The sequence below is a fragment of the Myzus persicae genome, unplaced genomic scaffold (assembly GCF_001856785.1).
Source record: "Myzus persicae strain clone G006 unplaced genomic scaffold, MPER_G0061.0, whole genome shotgun sequence".
Lineage (NCBI taxonomy): Eukaryota > Metazoa > Arthropoda > Insecta > Hemiptera > Aphididae > Myzus > Myzus persicae.
The window spans coordinates 83,017-103,259 of record NW_019101460.1 but is presented as its reverse complement, the minus strand read 5'-3'; the positions used below and the strand labels follow the sequence as shown (position 1 = coordinate 103,259).

Here is a 20,243-nt window from a genome sequence, read left to right as displayed (position 1 = left end):
ATATATAAGCAGATTAATTTTAAATAGGTGAACTACTTGTTTCTGTTGCTCTAACTATATAATTATTATATCAGCCTACCAAATATTTAATACTCATATTGTACATCTCTAGAATTGATTTAATCCTATTAAACCATGAAATCGTAAAGATGAAAATATATATCTTCTATATATAAAGTAATGTACTACTGTATATTTTTGTTTATTTATTATTAATGGTTCCCCTTAACATAGATTACCGAAGGGTAAAATGCATAAAATACTAGTAAAATGTCCTATATTATCTATATTTGAAATAACGAAATAACAATCATATACATTTTTTTATTTTATTTCATTTATCTACAATACCGGCTGAGCCCAATTACACAATAAATATAAGCAATAACATATTATAACTTATATAAATATATAATTATTTTTATGATTTATTACGCTCTCGTATGTACCTGCATGTCGTATAAGTAGTTGTATTTTATACAAATATTATAGTGATATAACAAATGTTTAAATATATACATGAGAATATAAGATAATAGGTAGCAGGTACTGTGTATAATGTACCTATTTTAGGCACATACATATTTAACTATTATCTATTAACTACATTAAATTGTATTAATTATTTACTTATGTGTATAACTACCTGAATATGCCAACAAATGGTCATAACTTAACATAATTTAGATTTTTAAATCTAAAAATATTTATTTGACTTATCTAATTTAAGTAACTTAATATAAAACAAAAGACATTTTAACGTGAGAAATTTCTAGTGTGTAGTATACATTTCTAATACTTGCCACTTATCTCAAATTCTCAACTACCGGAATTCCTATGTATATTATCTCAAGGTACTATAAATATATTCTATATAATTGTATTAGTGAAAATATTTCGTAAATTAATAATTTTAAAAATCTTTCCTCAAAATAAAAAATTCATTATGTTCGGTAAAAAAAATTTATATATCAAAGTTTATCCGATTTATTATAAAATGTTGTAAGACGTAAGTGATTAAAAAAAATTTTCAAGGAATTCGAAATTTTGAAGTGTATAAAAATAAAATATGATTGTACCAATAACTTTAAGTACCGTAAATATTCTATTTTAATGTTTAATTAGATTGTATTAATGTTTTTTTAAGTACTTTAGTCGAATTTTAAAAATAACTTGGTGTTCCGACATGGAGACATAATGTAATATGTAACTAGAAACATATGTAGGTAGAATATGTACAGAAGCAATGGTATTTAGGTGAAAAGTAATATTTAAAATGCATTTTTATTTATTTAAGTAAATGTCCAACCATATTTGCTCCCAGCTCATTAAAATAAAAACAACAGATTCTATGTATATTTCTATTATTATTTTAATTTTTCAAATAATTAAATTATGGTAATTTCATTTATAAGTTAATCATTTTTGTGTTGTTTTACGCTATTGAAATAGTTAATATACTTAATTATATCCATTCAAAATATAATGTTATTAATTTCAATAAAATATTCATCGAATTTTTTTTACAATATAATATTATTCCATTTGTATTTATTTGTGTGCAATTTAACAATACATAACATTAAACGAATAGATCTGGAAATTAATAATAGTACCTTTATAACATTTAAAAAAAAATTAGATTTAAAGATATTTGATGATTAATTTATCAAGAAATAGTTTTTTTGCAGAAATATTTGCAGGTAAACTGAGTTAATTTTTTTTAAATGAACGATATCATATAGAATATTAGGTTGGTCTTATTCGTGTAATCGTGTGTATTTTATCCCATTCATTTCTTGTTTTCTTATCAAATATAACAGCAAATCATGTTAATTTTACTTACATTTACATATACATAATGGTTGTATTATATTTCACGTATTATTATATGAATAAAGTAAAACTGTTTGTGGTTATGATGAGTGTAAACTATTCTGATTGTCAACATTATTACATTAGTCAAGACTCAAGAATAACACAGTTGTAAAAACGATTATAAGAAGGACTTGCAACGTTGTAAAATCGTTAAATATGACAAAACGATTCAAATTTTTAAACGTAATAAAAACAGAAAACTAATGTAAAATAAAGAAAAATAATAAAATAGTGCAAAACAAAACATAGTAGTTAACAAAATATTATAATATAGAATATCATACAACAAAACATAACTCATCACGAAATACATAGAATAAACAAAAATGATGCTAAACGAAATAATGAATGCTGTGTAATGTTTCTGTATCATAAAAACCAATTTTTTTTCCATTTATATTTGTTTTGTGGACATTTTTTAAAAGTATTATATCTCATATGGCCATATCCCGGTCATTTTGGCATTACTAACTAAATAAAAAAATACTACTACGAACTAAATATTATTGTTACATTTTAATATTATCTTTATTTTATCTATATTAAGTAGAATTTTTTTATTTATTCATCATTAATCATAAATCGTTTTAATGCATCGTATCCATCAAGCACTATTACAACTATTTTTTTTTTTTTACAATTATATTAATAGGTACTATTAATGATAAGATAGCTAACTAAGGATAAGAATATTGATGATATTGATAATAACTTAGAAATAATATTTAGTATTGATCTTCATATTTTGATGAAAACTCTTCTGTGTCCATTAAGAGGATGTCCACGGTAGTCGAAACCACAGATATCTGTTGTGGGTTTTGCTTCCTAGGTTGTAATGACGGACTGCGTCCGAGTGTTTTAGTTTGGTGTGGTTGAGTGAAAGATTTTAATTTAGCTTTGATCCAGATATTTGTGAGGAACGTATTCCTATGTCGTCGTAGATCTAACGATTCCTCATAAGCCAGGGTGCTTTTGGGCATATCCTTAGTAATTTAGTTTGAAGAATTTGGATCTTATTGATCTAAGTATATAAAGCTGATGCCCGAACAGTGCAGCCATAGGCTATAAGTGGCCTGGCTATTGAAGTGTACAGAAGGAGGGATGATTTGACTTTAATTGTTTTTTTGAAATTAGCTTAAGGGTAAATTAAGTAATTTTAATCCATCTAAATTATATTTCAAAAAAAAATACCAAGGTAATTGACTGAGTCCCTTTTTCTATTCCATTGTATAGCCTGGCTGCTTGTGTAAATGTTTCTGGTGTGGTTTTATCTTTTTAGGGTAAATATTTAAGGCAGACATTTTTGTTGGGTTTAGGTTCAACTTCTATTTTTTGAACCTAGTCGGTGATTTTATTCAACACATTGACAGCTGCAAGAGCTAAATATACTGCAGCCATAGTAAAGGCAGTGGATCTTTATTTTTATATGTTTGTCTTATTACTGACGTTTTTCGGTTTTTCGTAGGTCTTGGTTTCTGTATTAGTTAATGTTGGTAGGTTACGATTGACAGCTGATAATATATCCTTTTTCACATTTTAGCTTTTCATTCCATACCTATGTGAAATACTGGTATTTTTTTTTCATTCACACTTATTGTGATTACATGGAAACCTTCAACTGTTTTTACTTTCATTAGTATTTTGTTTTATTTTTCGGTTGCACTGAAGTCATCGTGTAATATAGATGAGATTTCTATACGAAGTTCTATGTAATTTGTTAAATTTATTACCAATACCTACAGGTAATTATCACGGTGATCGCGTTTATCTACAGATAACAGAGGTAATTATTTATTGCTAATTTCAATTTCCATATGTTGTTGATTGGTAGGTTGAGTTTGTTTTTAATTTATTTCATTATTTGTGCATTTTTAAAAGGTGTGAAGCAGTTTGGTGTAGAAAAGAATGCATTGTTTTTCGATTTATTGTCGGGTTTTAGGGGTTTGAAGGATGTGATTGGGACTTATGTTCTGAGTTAAATCTAAATTTTTAACAATGGGTGGAGGGACGACCTTGAGATCTTTAGTTAGGTCTTGTTAGTGAATATTATAATGTTATTACTTAGTATCAGTATTTGACGTAGAGCTCATTATTATTGTGTGTAAAATTCGTTAGACGGGCTTATCGCCCATAGGCGGTGGTTTAATCGTGATATTGTTAATTGTGGTTTGCACTTTGGGTCATATAATGATGTTTATACGTTACCAGAGATAAGCATATGGTACAGACTGTAAATAAGTTATAGTAGTCACTGTTATCGAGAGCTACGAAAACGATGAGGCGAATTTACAGGCGTGTGTAATTTGAGTCAAAAATAACCAAAAAAAAAAAAAATGTGTTTTGAGCCAAGTCTAAAAATTAATTTTGGTAACTTTTACCGCCCAAAACTAGAAAAGGGACATCTGTTATCGAAGAAATCTTGTACCTATACAAAAAATTGTCATTTGAGTCACTTAAAAAATATAGCAATACTTTTTTTAAAACTTATTCAAATGTATTATATTGTATTGTATTTTACTCATCGATCAAGTTCATTTTAATATAAAATATGTAAAAAGCCTGGCACAGGCCACAGATAACATTATTATGTCACATCTTTTTGTTTCTGTCGTGATGTATATTACCAAAATTAATATTTAGATGCAGATAAATAATTCATTTTTTTTTTTTTTACTGTGATTACTGATTCCATACGCACTCAAATGGTGGCGTAAATTACAAATACTAAAATTGACTCATAATATCATCTATCAAATTCACATGTGAACGTTTGGTTTCTATAGTGTCCAGACACGTAACAATATAGAAATTTAACCTTTCACGATAATCCTCGTGATTCCACATCATTAGACGCCTAATTAAAATTCGCCAGTAGACTTTTTGCAGAAATATTGAAATAAATTTTTTTAAATATGTTTTTAATGTTAAATTGTTTAAACGTGTTCGAAATTGAACACTGGCTCACCATCGAGTTATGTGATGTAAATCTCGGACGTATCTTGGGCAGTTGGATTTAACTACCTATGGGTTAAAACAGTGCATGTATGGAAAGTGACAAGACATAGAGGGCGCTTTTTGTTTACTCGTTTACTCAATATGTATGGTATAGATGACAGTGCGGGGTAGTAGGGTAAGATATATAGATTATTGTGTTTTGTTGTCAAGGCAGCCTACATCACTGTGATATGTTTTACCACCTCTCGTGATGCTGTTGTTAAATACAGTTTTATATAGTTGTAGTTGTAGTAAGGTCTTCGGATTTAATTGACTACTAATAGCAAATAAATTACTTTAACATCAATATCACAAAATATACTTTACAAACATTAGTCGTTAATAATTGTTATATAGTCAAATAATATAATATATTAATATATATTATTGTTATTTTTTTACTAAAGCTTTCAACAAAAATTAAAAACTCTAGGGGCATATCGGGGGAGATTTCGGCCCGGAGAAATATAAAAGTACCGGCCTACTTACTAGCTTACGTATTTACCGAATATTACATTTTAGCCAATTTGATTAATATACATGATTACAGGCTAAACGGTATAATTAATCATATGATGATTAAGAATTACGATAGAGTATACATCTATACAAGCTTTGAACAGCATAAGTGTTTACAATAGCTTACACATTTACATTATTCTAAATACGTATATAACACAATACAAGTGAATAATTTAAATTATTAATGTTACAATATTTTTATATTTAGCTAGAAATTGTGTCTAATGGTAGTGTGTTTTTAGACTTGAGTATTTTAATAGTTGCATCATTATCTATTTTGTATAGAACATCATTTTCTATTGCCATGAGCTAAAATATCTAGTTTACTTAATGATACCCCCTTCTTCTCTTCTACTGTAAATTATTCAGCACATAAATTGTCTGAACGACTGAACATATTGTCAAATAGAAATAAAAATTCAAACTAGTTATGTTTGACGTTGGTTATTTAACTGTGTGTACGATACATACGAATGTGTACGGATAATAGCAGGTCTACCGTAATGTTTGAAAGATATGGGAAAATTGGGAGTTATGGTGAATTTTAATCTTTCTATAGTAATTATTATTAATCCATCGATATTAATAATTTGTGAAAATTGTCGAAGTACATCCTTAGCATAGCCATTTCAATAACTGAGAAACTACTCTTTCGAATTTTGAATTCGGTACATTAAAATAATTTTTAAAAAAAACTATCCACTAAATAATGAACAAAAAAAAATTGCTGTTCTCATTTAAAAAACCGAAGTTTGTATCGTCGCAGGAAATCATTAAATAGAACGAAAAAATAACAATCTCAATAATTTGAAAATATGGTTATAATTATAGATATGTTTGAAAATTCCAAAAATCAAAATTTGAAAAAATTCATCATTAAAGGAAACAATGAGAGTGATGCTGCTGCTTGGTAAATCACCTTGTATATTCGAAATCGCACATTTCGCGTGTACTTTGAATATGGTGTATTTCGCGTTGCTCTCGACGAGGCGTTAATATAAAACATAAGAGCGGCGATCCGGAATTGTACATAATCGCCTGGCAGTGTCACGCAGCAAACTTTAAATTGTACGTTCGCAGTCGTGAACACCGCGAGACGAATTCCCTCATTGCCCAACAGCATTTTAATATTATGTCATAGTGTTTGTGTGTGCGTCCGCGTGCGGTAGACTGAACGTCCAGTTTAGATCGAAACACGTCACACACGATGCCCGTCGCCGTATATATATATAGGTACGTTATTGTACACTATCACATCATCACGATAAATAATAATATTGCTGTACGCGAACGCGATAATATTATTTTATACACAATTATTATTATCATGAATAAGCTGCTTATTATGCGTCTGAAAAAATAATCTTTGTGACACATATTAACATGGAAGTATATTATGCATGATGTACGAATATAATCGCAACGTTAAGACAATAAGACGTCTACCTCTGGCCAAACCCGGAGCAAACCTGTTTCACGTTGCGCACTCGTCGCCGGACCGTCGTCGTCGGCGGAGGTTAGAATAATATTTACCGCTGTCTGCTGCAGTCCGCGTCCGTGACCAGAGCGCATCGGCACCCGCGGCGGCATTGAAATTTTCAGCAAATTTTCATTCCGCGGTTTTCGGGAAATTCAAACAGATTTCTTCGAATTTTCACACGCTATATGGTGGACATCGACAACGTGCTGGTGACACTGGGCATGGGCCGTTACCAGTTCATGGGTTGCATTTTGTTCGGCCTAATGATAATGTATTCAAACGTGTCACCGGTCGCCTACGTCTTCACGGCCAGTGATTTGAAATACAGGTAAACGGGTGAAAAACACATTATCGATTAGGTACATTCGAATATTATACTCTGAGCACGTATCCCTGGAACAGTTCCTTTGATGTGCATTAGTGCATTACCATAAACCGTCTAATCAGATCAGACTACATGAGTTTTATGGGTGCATTATATACAGATACACACCAATACTAAACGGGTTATAATTCTTATTGAGATGTGGAACCGAGAGAGGTAAACGCAAACCTGTAGTTGTTTTAAACAAAACAAAAACTAAAGAACCGAAACGAAATGATACTCGGTGGAGCAAATGCGCAATTTCAACGAAAATACTGTGAGTGCTTCAGCATTATTAAAACTATATTTAAATATACCTATTTTAAACTCTAAGCGATGCGATGAATGTAATTGGTCTTACAATGTGTTCTTTATTTTCGTTCGTCTGTAGACAGCTTTTTGAGGTGTAAAAATGATTTACTCTTGAATTTATTGAGGCTGATAGAGAAAAATTAGATGTAGTTGGTACTTTGGGGTAAGGGATCAAAAATAAAAATTTCCAGTAATTTGCATAATAATCGGTAAAATATTTTTAAAAATATACTAAAAACGAGAATATTCAGCGTTTAAAGTTCAAAAATTAAAATTTGAAACAGTCCACTATTACTTATATTATAATTTTCAAAATATTCAGACTAATTTTAAGCTATTTATGGGTGTTTGAAATTTCTATAAATGTCAATAAGAATATTTATACTTTGTCAAAAAACTTGAACATTTCGTACAATCTTCCTTATAATAAGTTATACTTTTAGAAATTTAAAAGTAATACATAGGCACAATTTACTTTTATATACGTTTTAAGTAAAACAATTTAAAAACTGATAGTCTTATATTATTATGTAAGCTCCAGAATGGAGAATTGATTAATCTTACAATTCCGTGTTGATGTCAACAGTACGGTTTTACATCCAAACTGACTACATTACAATAATTATAATACTATAGTTACTGCCAATTTTATCACATATTCACTTGAGAAATTGATGACGTAGGTTACATCATATTTTAATTTTATATAATTTATTAGTTTTCACTACAATTATTTTACCGTACGGGGTAGCCATTATGTTAATATTCTATTTAAATAACTTTAATTGCTTACATTTTATTGTATATTTAACAATTAACAATGACATTTAGAACTGATATAATTATTCTAAATCTATATATCAGCACTTATATCATGCATTTAATATGAAATTTAAAAAAAAAATACAGATAAGTTATGTTTTACATAGTAAGCGACCAATAATTTCTATAACTACCAAGTACTCATTAATGTTATACATATTTTGTACTTTTGGTATTTGGATAGTAAATATTATAAACTATGTTTCAATCCCGGGTCCAATGAATATTTTATTTACTTAACGGGAACTTAAAAAATAAAAATTTGATATTAATTGATGGATTATATAAAAATATTGCACTAATTTTGTCTTGCTTTCCTGAACATTTTTGACATTTGACGCTTCCAACTTTTTGGCCTTGGAGTTTTATATCTCATAGACTTAAAAAATTCAATTGTTGGTCATGTATAATTATTTTATGGTTTGTAGAGATTTCAATTCGACACAAATATTTACATTAATTATTTAATTTTTTTTAGATATTTTATTTCTGTGGGGAATAATATGAAAAAAATCGAGTTGAAGTTACGTTTTTTTATACGTTTTATCTTTTACTTATCGCCAAATTTCGTCTTCCATTTGAAAGAAATACTTCATCTGACCATGAAATAATATATATATGTATATCTATTGTACCTATAATTGTATTCGTATTTTCATTACTTGTACGAGTATGATAAATTTCTTTAGAAACTAGTTTTTGGAAAAATTCAAGTTTAAACCTATAATCGGATTTTTAATATGGTAGTTAATTGGTTCTACTGTAGTGTTACTCAAATTAACCAATAGTGATTTTTGGTCGTGTGCTTACATACTTTATTGGTATAATTTTTTTTTTAATTTCTACCCAAAAATATTATAACGATTACGTATGAAAATTAGTTATGATATGATAATGACATGTATAATGTTAAAAAACCGAAATATTTAAACATCTATTTTTATTTTATATGAGGAGGGAGTATAGATTACAGATATACCAATAAAAAAATAATGCATTATTACACATTTCTTAGTGCGAGTAAATAGATAAAACGAAAAAAATTAATTAACTGTTGAGTAAAAAACGATTTTTGTAGGTACACGTAAAAATAAAATAACTGCTACATATAATATCTCTGTGAATCTCTGAACTAACTATAGGATGATTTGCGGGAATCACCAATCACTGCAATCGGCAAAATAAACAAACAAAATAAACTATAAACTACAATGCAATTAATAAATTAATATAGGGTGCTTAAACACCGAGAAGAACATACGGCAACTGTTCGAAGCTCGTCTAAACGTTTAATGATCGTTTATCAGATATTCTATATTTGCAGTGCATCGACGTATTAAGAAAATTAGTGTAGTGGATTTAAATAATACAATGTATTAAATCAAAAATAACAAGGAAGTGGTGGCAAGAATTTATTGGTTTATAAGAATTCCAGATGTGTAAGAATGGCATGTGAAAGGGGTCGAATTAGGAGGTCGATGAACTATCATAAGTAAAATATGAGGGGACAACTTATATGTGTGTAGTGTTTTTTATTTATCTTATGAATACCTCACAATGGGACGCTAATGTGCAACATGAGTTAACCGGAGAATTAAAAATGATATATAGGGGTTTTGTATAATTGTATATTAAATGTATACTAACCAAGTACTATAGTAAATTTTAGTCTGAAGTTTATATTTAATGTTTGATAATTGAATATATGATCTAAATGATATTACTTAAACTTAAATATTTTAATTAGTACTAATTAGGCTTTACGACACTACCACGTAACCTGTCGCGGGCCGATTGACATTCGAAAGTATCCTGAGCTTGACATTTGACTTTACTGTGTTTAATGTATAATAATTTTAAGTTAAATTAATATTAGATTATCTGATTATAACACTAATTAATTTACAATTAATCACAACACTCACTACTTTGTCACAATAAATATTTAACTATAGTTATGCTATAACTTAGTGCATTACATATACCTGATGTTTGAATAATCCAACGAATTGAAATGTGTCAAAGCAAATACTCTCTTAAATAGCCAAAAAATATTTATTTGAATATCAGAGTTTAGTACATAATATGTATAATGACAATTACCAATGAAGCACCGGTGACAATAATTCTGTGTGTGGTTGGCTTCTGGATCGTTCGTAAATGTGTATAATATCAAAGATGAATGTATTAATTAATTAATTAAAATACATTAATTAATGTATATTAAAATATATTGTATGCCGTTATTTTGTATTCCTGCCTATGTACACTAGTCACACCAGTGGACTATTTTGTCTTTTTTATTAAAACACGTGAACCGAATGTTATATATTACAGTAGGTATTGCAATGAGTCCACATCTATTTAGGCGCATGAGCTGCGAGCACGACGTCGGTATCCTTGAGCAGGATGGAAAAAATTAGGACAATATTTGTATATAAGTTGTAAAATCACGGTCACCTGTACCTTGAATTCTCCTAAGAGAAAAAGGTCCACAAATATTTAACAGACACCTACTTGTTGTTACTGTAGGTGCGAAATACCGGAATGCGACGGTCCGAACCTGGAAGGACGTACTTACGAGCCTAAATGGTTGCGGTTCACGACGCCTTACAGAAACGACACGAATCAGCCTCGCAAGTGTCTGCGGTATGCTGTGTTGTCTGGTCCGCTAATAAACGGTACACGTTGCTTGTCCGGTGGATTCAACGAAAGTGCGACCGAGTGGTGTCGCAATAACTGGGTGTTCGAAGACTTCGAAAACACCATCGGCAAGGAGGTACGTATAAATGGTTCCATAACATTGCTATGGTAAAAAGCGTGTGACTACCCGTAACCGCAGTATGTCGTTTTCCAGAAGGAACTTTTTGATTTCTACAATTTCGAAAACCTAACAATTTTATACTTCACAGTGAAATTAAATAATAAGCTAAAAACTTCATTTGTAATAGGTATAACATTATAAAAAATTATGTAATCAAAACTAATTCGATATAAAATATTAATATAAATTAATTATATTATAAAATTAAACCTTTATTTAAAATAATATTTGTCTTATAAAAATTCAGCTGTCGATATGAATGTAAATAAAATAACATTCTAACAAACAATATTATATTAGGCACATACATTTTTATTTTTTTCTAGAAATCGGAATACCAAAAATATTTTACTTTAATATATAACATCTAATTAATTAAAACTTAACTATAGGTACTATAATATTCACATAATAATAACTACTTATATTGTATCATAGTTTTTTTTCTGAAAATATTGATGAATTTATTATGAATGTATTATGAATTTATTTACAAAATACACATATTATTAACATTATTATTATTTTTATACAAATATTAAATCTTGTATATAAGGCGTATGCTAAAAATTAAAAACCTAGTGTCTATAATCTATATTACAAAAACTACCCCACACAAATTTTTAATATATGCACATTATTATTACGTAGTTTGGACTCATGTGCGAGGATAACAAATGGAAGCTATCAATGGTAGGTACGATCAACAACTTCGGTCAATTTATCGGAATACCATTGTCAGGGATCATTGCTGACTGGTGAGTATTAAATACATCTGAAATCTTAAAGTTTTTGCAACTTTACAAGACAAAAAAAATTTGATTTCTTGTTATAGATAGTGTCTCCTATAAATTAAATATAATTTTACCAAAATGTGAGATAGTAATTATAAGTGCAGCTTCTAGGAAGTCAAACCCGCGTCCCGTGTGTGTTTCTCCATCTTACAAACTATAAAACCTAGCCAGTACTCAGTGGGTATCCGACGACCTGTTGAAATATGTCTAATGCATGTTGCTATATACACCCATATCACACACTGATACCAGTGACGAAAGCAGAAAAAAACAAGGGGGGGGGGGGGTGTTGAAACTTTTAAATTTTTTTGTTAGTTGTACATTTGATGGTCAGATAATTTATTTTTTGTTCCTGACATTTGGGGGGTTCCCCCTCCTTCACCCTCATGAATTCGCCGCTGACTGATACACTTTAAATATACACAATTTTATTAATATAAATCATACACATTAATTACGTACATCAAACGTCTAATAACTATAGGTGTTCTATTTCAAATATCAATATCATAATATAGCACATAATGATATTAACACTCATTACTGCCTGAATTATTGTTGCATGCCTCCGATATTTTTTAACGTGAGACAATCGTAAATACAAAATGTACCACAATCATTGATTTTTTTTTTTGACGTAATTTTAAAAAATAAGGATCTTACAAATCACTTTATGTTATGCACATAACATACTCGTAATATATGGTTAACAGTTGTTACACACAACTACACAAGTATTGAGTATTTATGTATAAAATCACTATTTAACTATACATACCACGACTCAGTGCTGACTCTATGATTTTCGAGGTCTGTGAAATGTACAAATGAGAGGCCCTTACGTTAGGTCAGAATGACCAGTACAACTAAAAAATCGTAGCTTCTGTTCCTGTAATTCTATGCGTCCTTCTGTTCAGTTTAAGAGTATACTAATACGCACAATCTCCATTCTCCGTAGATATCAAGAATAGATACAATATAAAAATATTTTTCTTATAATATAATACCTAAGACTAAACCCGTTCTAGTGGCGTACGCACTGTACCTACGGCTGGGAGGAGGGTTATTGTAGCCCAGGAAAGGCACCGGATTCCAGAAAATGGTAAACGTACTTTAATCTATATTTTAATATAAACAATTCATACAGTAAAGTCACAGAAAAAAAGTAACGTTAAACCATGAATAAGATTTGTTGAGAACCTTAAGCTTGCATCGAAGACTTACATAGTACCTATCATTATTATGTACGTACCTAGTGTATGAATGGGAGAAATACGGTAGCTCATTCGGCACTTTACATTTTAAACAATTATACCTACGCATACAATTTATTAAAAACCTATGCGTGCGAAGCATTAGAGAAATTTTCACGTGTATGACATGAACGTATCGACTTATCGTACCTAATATAAGATGTACAGGGTAACGTCGCATTTTTTCTATAGCATTGCGTCAGCACGTGGTTAATCAGTCCTGGTGCTTTAATGATAGTTATAATCTTTAGGTACCGTAGAGTGCAGACAGTTTTAACCAAAAAACACGTTTTCAAAGAAATGAATACCGAAGGTTATACTTATACTTATACACACTATCGTTAAGGAATGACTCGAATGTAGATGAGACACTTTTATCTATGTGTAATAGCGAGTTGTATTTTTTTTTAAACTGATATTCTTTTATGTAACATTACATTGAAATTCTAATATAATATGATGTACCTTGTTTTACCTAAATAGTGTATATGTGTGATTACTGATGGTGTCTTAAAAGCAAACACTAATTTTCTCCAGAAAAAAAGTCTATATCTTTGAAAAGGTTATTTTTCATACATCATTTTAAGTCATTACAAAACAATATTTTTGAAAGAAAATTGTATTTTCATAATTTTTTATTATTACCTACCATAATTTTATGACTACATACATTTTTTTTATTTCATAATCATAAGTTAAATATTTATCTGAGGATTTCAATGTTTAAAAATCAAATTTCTAACTTGTATAGTTGATTGATAATGAGTTATAGCTTATAAATATTTAAAGTTTAGAGGAGTAGTGGCACAACTGCAAAGGCAGCTCTAAGGGGCACAAGTGACCACGGCCCCCTCACGAGTCCGTATTTCTCCAAGAATGTATACTGTTAAAAACAAAGTTACAAAAGAAAACATATTATATCGTAATATCGAAAGTTTTCTGAAAATTATCACTTAGTGACAGTACTTTTCAAGAAAATGGTAAATGAGTTATGTTAATCACCTTGTTTAGCATGAAGAACTCTGCTATATTGTATTCTTTTGCTATATTATATAATAGGTATGGTTAAAAATGTTCAAATACTTACAAATTTTTGAAGGTACGGCCGAAAATTTACCATGGTGTTTTGTGCAGTTTTATCGGCCACCTTAAGTATCATCCAGTCGTTTTCAAACAGTTATTCGATGTTCATGGTCTTAGAATTTTTGTCTTCGATCATCTCCAGTGGAATTTACACGGTTACTTTTATATTAGGTACGTAAATCGTCAGATCCTCAAATTTTGGAACCACGGTTAACCGATGAAATACACTGGTATACTATGAAATTTTATAAATATCTATTATACTTTTCAAATGTCCTGCGTGCAGTTCCAAGACATATGTATTGCACTGAATGTCTGAATGTACAATAATGTGACGTGTGAATTAAAATGAATATTTTCTTTAATTATAGCAATGGAGCTGTTTTTGCCACACCAGCGTGTACTGTATTATTCGGTTCTAGAATGTTTCCTACCGGTTGGCTCTATTCTAGTGGCTTATACCGCCAAAATAGTGCAAGACTGGAGGATTTTGTTGCGGCTAATCAACATCCCGGGATTGCTGTTCTTGTCATACTTTTGGTTATTATCTTGGAACTATTTTTCTTAGCAACGACTAAAACGATATATATTTCATTTTTTTACACAGGCTAACAGAAGAATCGATGAGGTGGTTGGAAAGTCAAGGCAAACACGACCAAGTGATCAACGCGCTCAAGAAAATAGCTGCTGTCAATAAAAAGCCTTTTCCTGACCTCCCTACAAACACCCAAGTGCAGGTGATATTATTGAAAACTAAATCAACATTGTATTATACTGTAACACTTGTCCAAGCGGGCGTAACACGTTTCCAACAAAAGTGTAACTTTCCCTTTTCCACAAATACTCGTGTCCACCAAATGAGATATTGACCACGTTTCCTCCAAGACAAGTTCTATATACTACGCTTATAAGTTACATTAAAAGCTGTTAAAATGTAATAAATTAATATACAACATAATTAAAAATCGTTTTTTTTTTATCAAATTTAGACATTTGACAATTTTGAAAATTTTGACTATTATAAACATTTTATTGTTATAAAGTAACATATACATTTATATTATGTTGTATATTAATTTATTGCTTTATAACAGCTTTTAACATAACTTATATAGCCAGTATATAACTCGTCTTGGTGGAAACGAGTATTGGTGGAAAAGGGAAAGGTACACTTTTAGTGGAAACGGGTCATGGTGGAAAAAGGAATGGTACACTTTTGGTGGAAACGGGTACCGGCCGTCTAAGCATATACGCTCTGTCTGTAATACAGTTGTTGAAATTCGATTTTTAATCACTAAACGAATCGAACGCATTAAAAATATAATATATTGACTTTCACAGAGCGTGGACAGTTTGGACGATCAAGACTCAAATTTCAGCAGTATCATCAAAGACATTATCCGCTCTTCGACAATATTTTGGAGGATGATTAGGTGTTCGTATGTGTGGTAAGATCGCTATTTACGGTTTTTTCATGACATGTGCACATTTACACACACATAGCAAAGTGCACAGTGCACACTGCACACTTAATAATTGATAAATTTAAAATCTACGTGTAACCAAATAAGAATAGTGTTCACCTTATCAGTATAGTAGGTATTTACTATTTTGCTCAAACATCTAGATTTTTGTCTTACCAACTGACTATACCTAGTCGTGTTAGCCAGAGTCATTCTGTAAAAACAATAATTCTCCTTCGATTTGCAGTGAAGAACCACGTAAAAAATTGAACCTTAAACATTTTTAAGTTAGCTAGTGATTTATGAAAAAAAGGTTTTCGTAATTCATAAAAATAGCTTTTCCAATAACAATTAACGAAAAATCAAATATTTCCAAATGTTTTTTCCTCACAATATTTTGGGTTAAAAAAATGTACACTAATTTTCTATATTGTTTATACCTAATATATACGTATTGGAAGTGTTGAGAACTGAGAAGGGACTTGTTTCAAAAGTAAACCGATTCCTGGAACTAATTATTTTTGTAGGAACGAAGCCTGGAACTACTTCCTTAAAAAGAAAAAAAAGAAAATGAACGAATTCTTTTTTTAGGAACATGAACAAAAATCACAGTTCTTTTAAATCTTAAAAAATATATTTTAAATTGTACTATAGATTTCTTTTTCTTTCTACGCTTTAATAAGTCAAAAGATATTTTTAGTTAATTCGCGGTTAATTCATTGATCATTGTTCTTCACCTAACATTACAAATAAAAGTTATTATTCTAAAACCGCAATTTTTTTTAATAACTTGGTTAAAAAAAGGAACGAAAATTGGAATGAATTATTTTTTTAGAGGAACTGGATTCGGAGCAAGTTCTTTCTTTGAATAAGGATCAAGGATCTGGAACAAGTTCTTATGTTAAGAAATAGATGGGGAACGGAACGAGATTCTTTTAAAAAGGAACTTTTCCAACACTGCGTATTGGTATTTCTATACATGTACATTTATAAAACAAACGGAAACTAACAATGAACCACATGATAAACTATATAACACGCCTATATTTTGATTACCTACCATTATGGCACAATATTAATCTTCAAAAAAAACTTTAAATATTCATTGTATACGGTATGATCCTTTTAACGTAAGACAGTCTTTATCTCAGAAAATACTTTATGAGTAAAAATCGTTTTTTCTAAGTTGCTCACTCTTTTGAACGACATCGTAATTTTTACTATTATTGTTATATTATTATTCAAGTATAAAATGTTGGGGTGAGGTGAGCATGCTTGGTGAATCGCCTGTATATTATAATTTCAAGGTACTATATTGACGCGTGCAGTTTTACTTATTGAAAATTGTGTATTTTTTTACCTCTGCCAGGATAGCGGTCACCCTTGTATACTACGGCCTGACGATTAGCTCGACGGACATCGCCGGAGACAAATATCTGAACTTCTCGTTGGTGTTGTTCGTCGAGATCCCGGCTTGTCTGTTGAACTGGTTGATAATGGAAGGCATGTCAAGAAAAATGTCACTCTGTTGCATGTTTGTGTTCAGCGGCGTCACTTGCGTCACGTACAACTTGATGCCCAGCGGTGAGTAATAATAATTACCTACTAATGAGCATTACATTTGAGTGGAATTTTTCGCACATAAAACAGACGTCCTACGATGTACACAGTATTGTACCTATACCATATTACTATACAGAGTGATCCATTTAAAGTACAACGATTATTATTTAAAAAGAAAAAACACTGACGTTTTTAAAAACATTTCTTTAAGATAATTTTAACTTTTAAGTTGTCACAAAACTACATTTTTGGAGAACAAATTCTGTTCTTACTATTTTTTATCGTCATTATTCTTAATGCGTTAAGTAATAAACTTATAACTAATAATATTATCTCGTTGCTTTTTTTTTCTAAAAACAGAATTATACTTGATAAAGCTGTCGCTGTTCTTGGTCAGTAAGCTCGCGATATCCATCGCGTTTTGCATCATTTACATGCTGACCGCGGAGATATTCCCCACCAGGATGCGAGCCACCATGATGTCCATGTGCTCCATGCTGGGTCGGATAGGGTCCATGTTGTCGCCTCAGGCCACGTTGCTGGTAAGTGTATTTCGTGACGTCACGGACATTGTATGCATATAAGGGCAAGTATGTAGATGCTACCCACTCACACATAGGATAACAAAACCTGCCAGTGACGTACCTAAGATTTTTTCTAGGGGTGATATGACCAAAATTTTTTTCACATTAGAAGCCAGGGGACCGATATCGCCTGGGCGGGCTAGGATATTTGTAACCCTGGCTCCTCCTCTTGTTATCTTACCTTTCCGTTAAGTGCACTTGCATTGACCATGATTTTACTTCAAACTATACCAACACTTATAATATTATACATTTATTTAATAAATAAAAAAAAAAAACTCTAGCGGGTGAATGATCATTCAGATAAACCCCCTTAAATAAATTATATTTTATTATATACTACATTTATTGTTACCTAGGTACTATAAAATATATTCATATTATTTTACAGTATTAATTGGCATTAATTATGTAACAGGTAACATATTTGTATATTTATGTGATATAAGATATTAGTTAACCGTCTTAACCGCTATAACTTCCATCAATCAATGAAATATAGTGGCTTGGTGAGGCACGGTCATACGCTCAATGTGCGGCAATGCTCAGAGCGTACGTACCCACCGTTGTTGCTAGCACTCGGATGGGTGACCATCCGGGTTTTTAGCAACACATCCTTGCCACACATACAAACGTGTTCCAACTAACCTCCCCCCCCCCCACAGAACCAGGCCAATGACCTTAGTAGTTGAAGCTTTAATCAAAAAAAAAAAAAATGAAATGTAATATATGATCTTCCCAGTTACCTTATTACGTACAATTAATACAACATACGTTTTGTTACCATTGTGCTGTTTGCTGACTTCTGGAGTAAATCAGTTAAATATTTTCTATTGTATATAATGCTAATTTATCACACTGAATTAAAAACAAAACATATTGCTGAAATACTTATTAAAAAAACCTTACACCCTATAGCCAAAAATGATCTACCCCCCTTAAATAACCTACTGAACGCAACTGATGCTACTGGACGTAATAAAATCATAACTAGTATAGTAGAATAAATAATAATGTGAGGCGCAAGTATAAATATGTTATATTATATAATAAAATATAAAAAATATTATTTAAATTAAATTTTTATATTTTCATATAAGAAAAAGTCCATTCCAAGCACTGAATAATGTCTCGCGCATCGTAAAATCAGAGAAAACTTTCGTTTGTACTCACCGCTGCTAATGCCGCGTGTGCAGCACAGTGCTCATTACTACTACTCTGGGTGTCCCAAGTGGCCCTCCCCCAAGTCCACTTTTAATGGTCGACGAGTCGGGTTAACCGTGAAATATTGCTTTCAGACGGAGTACTTCGGCGTGTACGCGACAATGCTCGTGTTCGGCATGACCGCTCTGGCGGCCGCGGCCATCACGATGACTCTGCCGGAAAGTAAAAACATCAAATTGCCCGACACCATCGACGAAGCCAAAGGGATCGGTACCGATGTCAAGCCAAAAATCATTGACAAAAACTCGCCGTAGAGTTCCTATTACCACTGTACAATAATAATTATGCATAACAATATGGTCGATTTCGGCATAACATTGTTATTAGGTATTATTTATTATACGTTTATATACGCGACCGAGACAGGTTTTTAGTGTCGCAGTAATATGTATAGATACGATTATTACGCACCGACCGCCAGTTAATTTACTATGTGCGCCTACGGTATCCGGTTTGGGGGCGCACACTCGTTCGAAAGAGCAGGTGATAACTGATCAAGCCCTCAGTCATCACCCCGTTGACTTAATATTAATGAAAACGACTTAGTTTAATTTGTGTACCGATATTATATCATGAGTTATAATCGCGCTGTTATTTACATTGTTTAGTTTAGCGGCTTTCTAATAATATTTGACAGACTTTTTTTTTTAATTCTTATACACAAGTATTTTAACACAGTTGTTAACATTTAGTCATTGTAAATACCACTCATTTTTTACTGTTACGACCTGGTGTAAAGATACCTAATTGAAAGCCATAGAACTATACGGTTTGACTCTGTACGCTCACGCTATATGACTACTATGATATTAAACCTATACGAATTTGTAAGTATGCAGAAATATGTTTATTAGTGTCAATAAATAAACTAAATAAGTAACTCTCTGCCTATTGTTCTACATAACTAATGCTGCTTCCAATTATTTATTCAAAAATTAAATAAATACAACACAATATTCAGTTCTACAAAAATATCATATTTTTTAGTTACAATGTAAATTCGAACGAAGAAATATACAACTTATAAGTAGATATTTAAAAAAACATCTCTTTTTTCATAAGAACTAAATCAATCATGGATAT

At 30.7% G+C, this 20,243-nt stretch overlaps 1 protein-coding gene across 1 annotated transcript; it reads left to right on the top strand.

Annotated features, from left to right (window-relative positions):
- Positions 1 to 7,059: 7,059 nt before the first annotated feature.
- Positions 7,060 to 20,041, top strand: LOC111029156 (solute carrier family 22 member 5-like). The gene is made up of 10 exons (XM_022308035.1): positions 7,060 to 7,202; positions 10,905 to 11,151; positions 11,848 to 11,954; positions 14,343 to 14,497; positions 14,698 to 14,866; positions 14,934 to 15,063; positions 15,668 to 15,774; positions 17,159 to 17,373; positions 17,713 to 17,894; positions 19,235 to 20,041. The coding sequence occupies exons 1-10, from the start codon at positions 7,060 to 7,062 to the stop codon at positions 19,412 to 19,414; spliced, it is 1,635 nt and encodes a 544-aa protein (XP_022163727.1). The 3' UTR covers positions 19,415 to 20,041.
- The last annotated feature ends 202 nt before the right edge of the window (positions 20,042 to 20,243 follow it).

Bases quoted from the DNA above. Each gene is read 5' to 3' on its own strand.
- LOC111029156 (XM_022308035.1), top strand. From the start codon at position 7,060: ATGGTGGACATCGACAACGTGCTGGTGACACTGGGCATGGGCCGTTAC. The intron at 11,955-14,342 runs GTGAGTATTAAA...AAATTTTTGAAG, and splicing joins TCAGGGATCATTGCTGACTG to GTACGGCCGAAAATTTACCA. The intron at 17,895-19,234 runs GTAAGTGTATTT...TATTGCTTTCAG, and splicing joins CGCCTCAGGCCACGTTGCTG to ACGGAGTACTTCGGCGTGTA.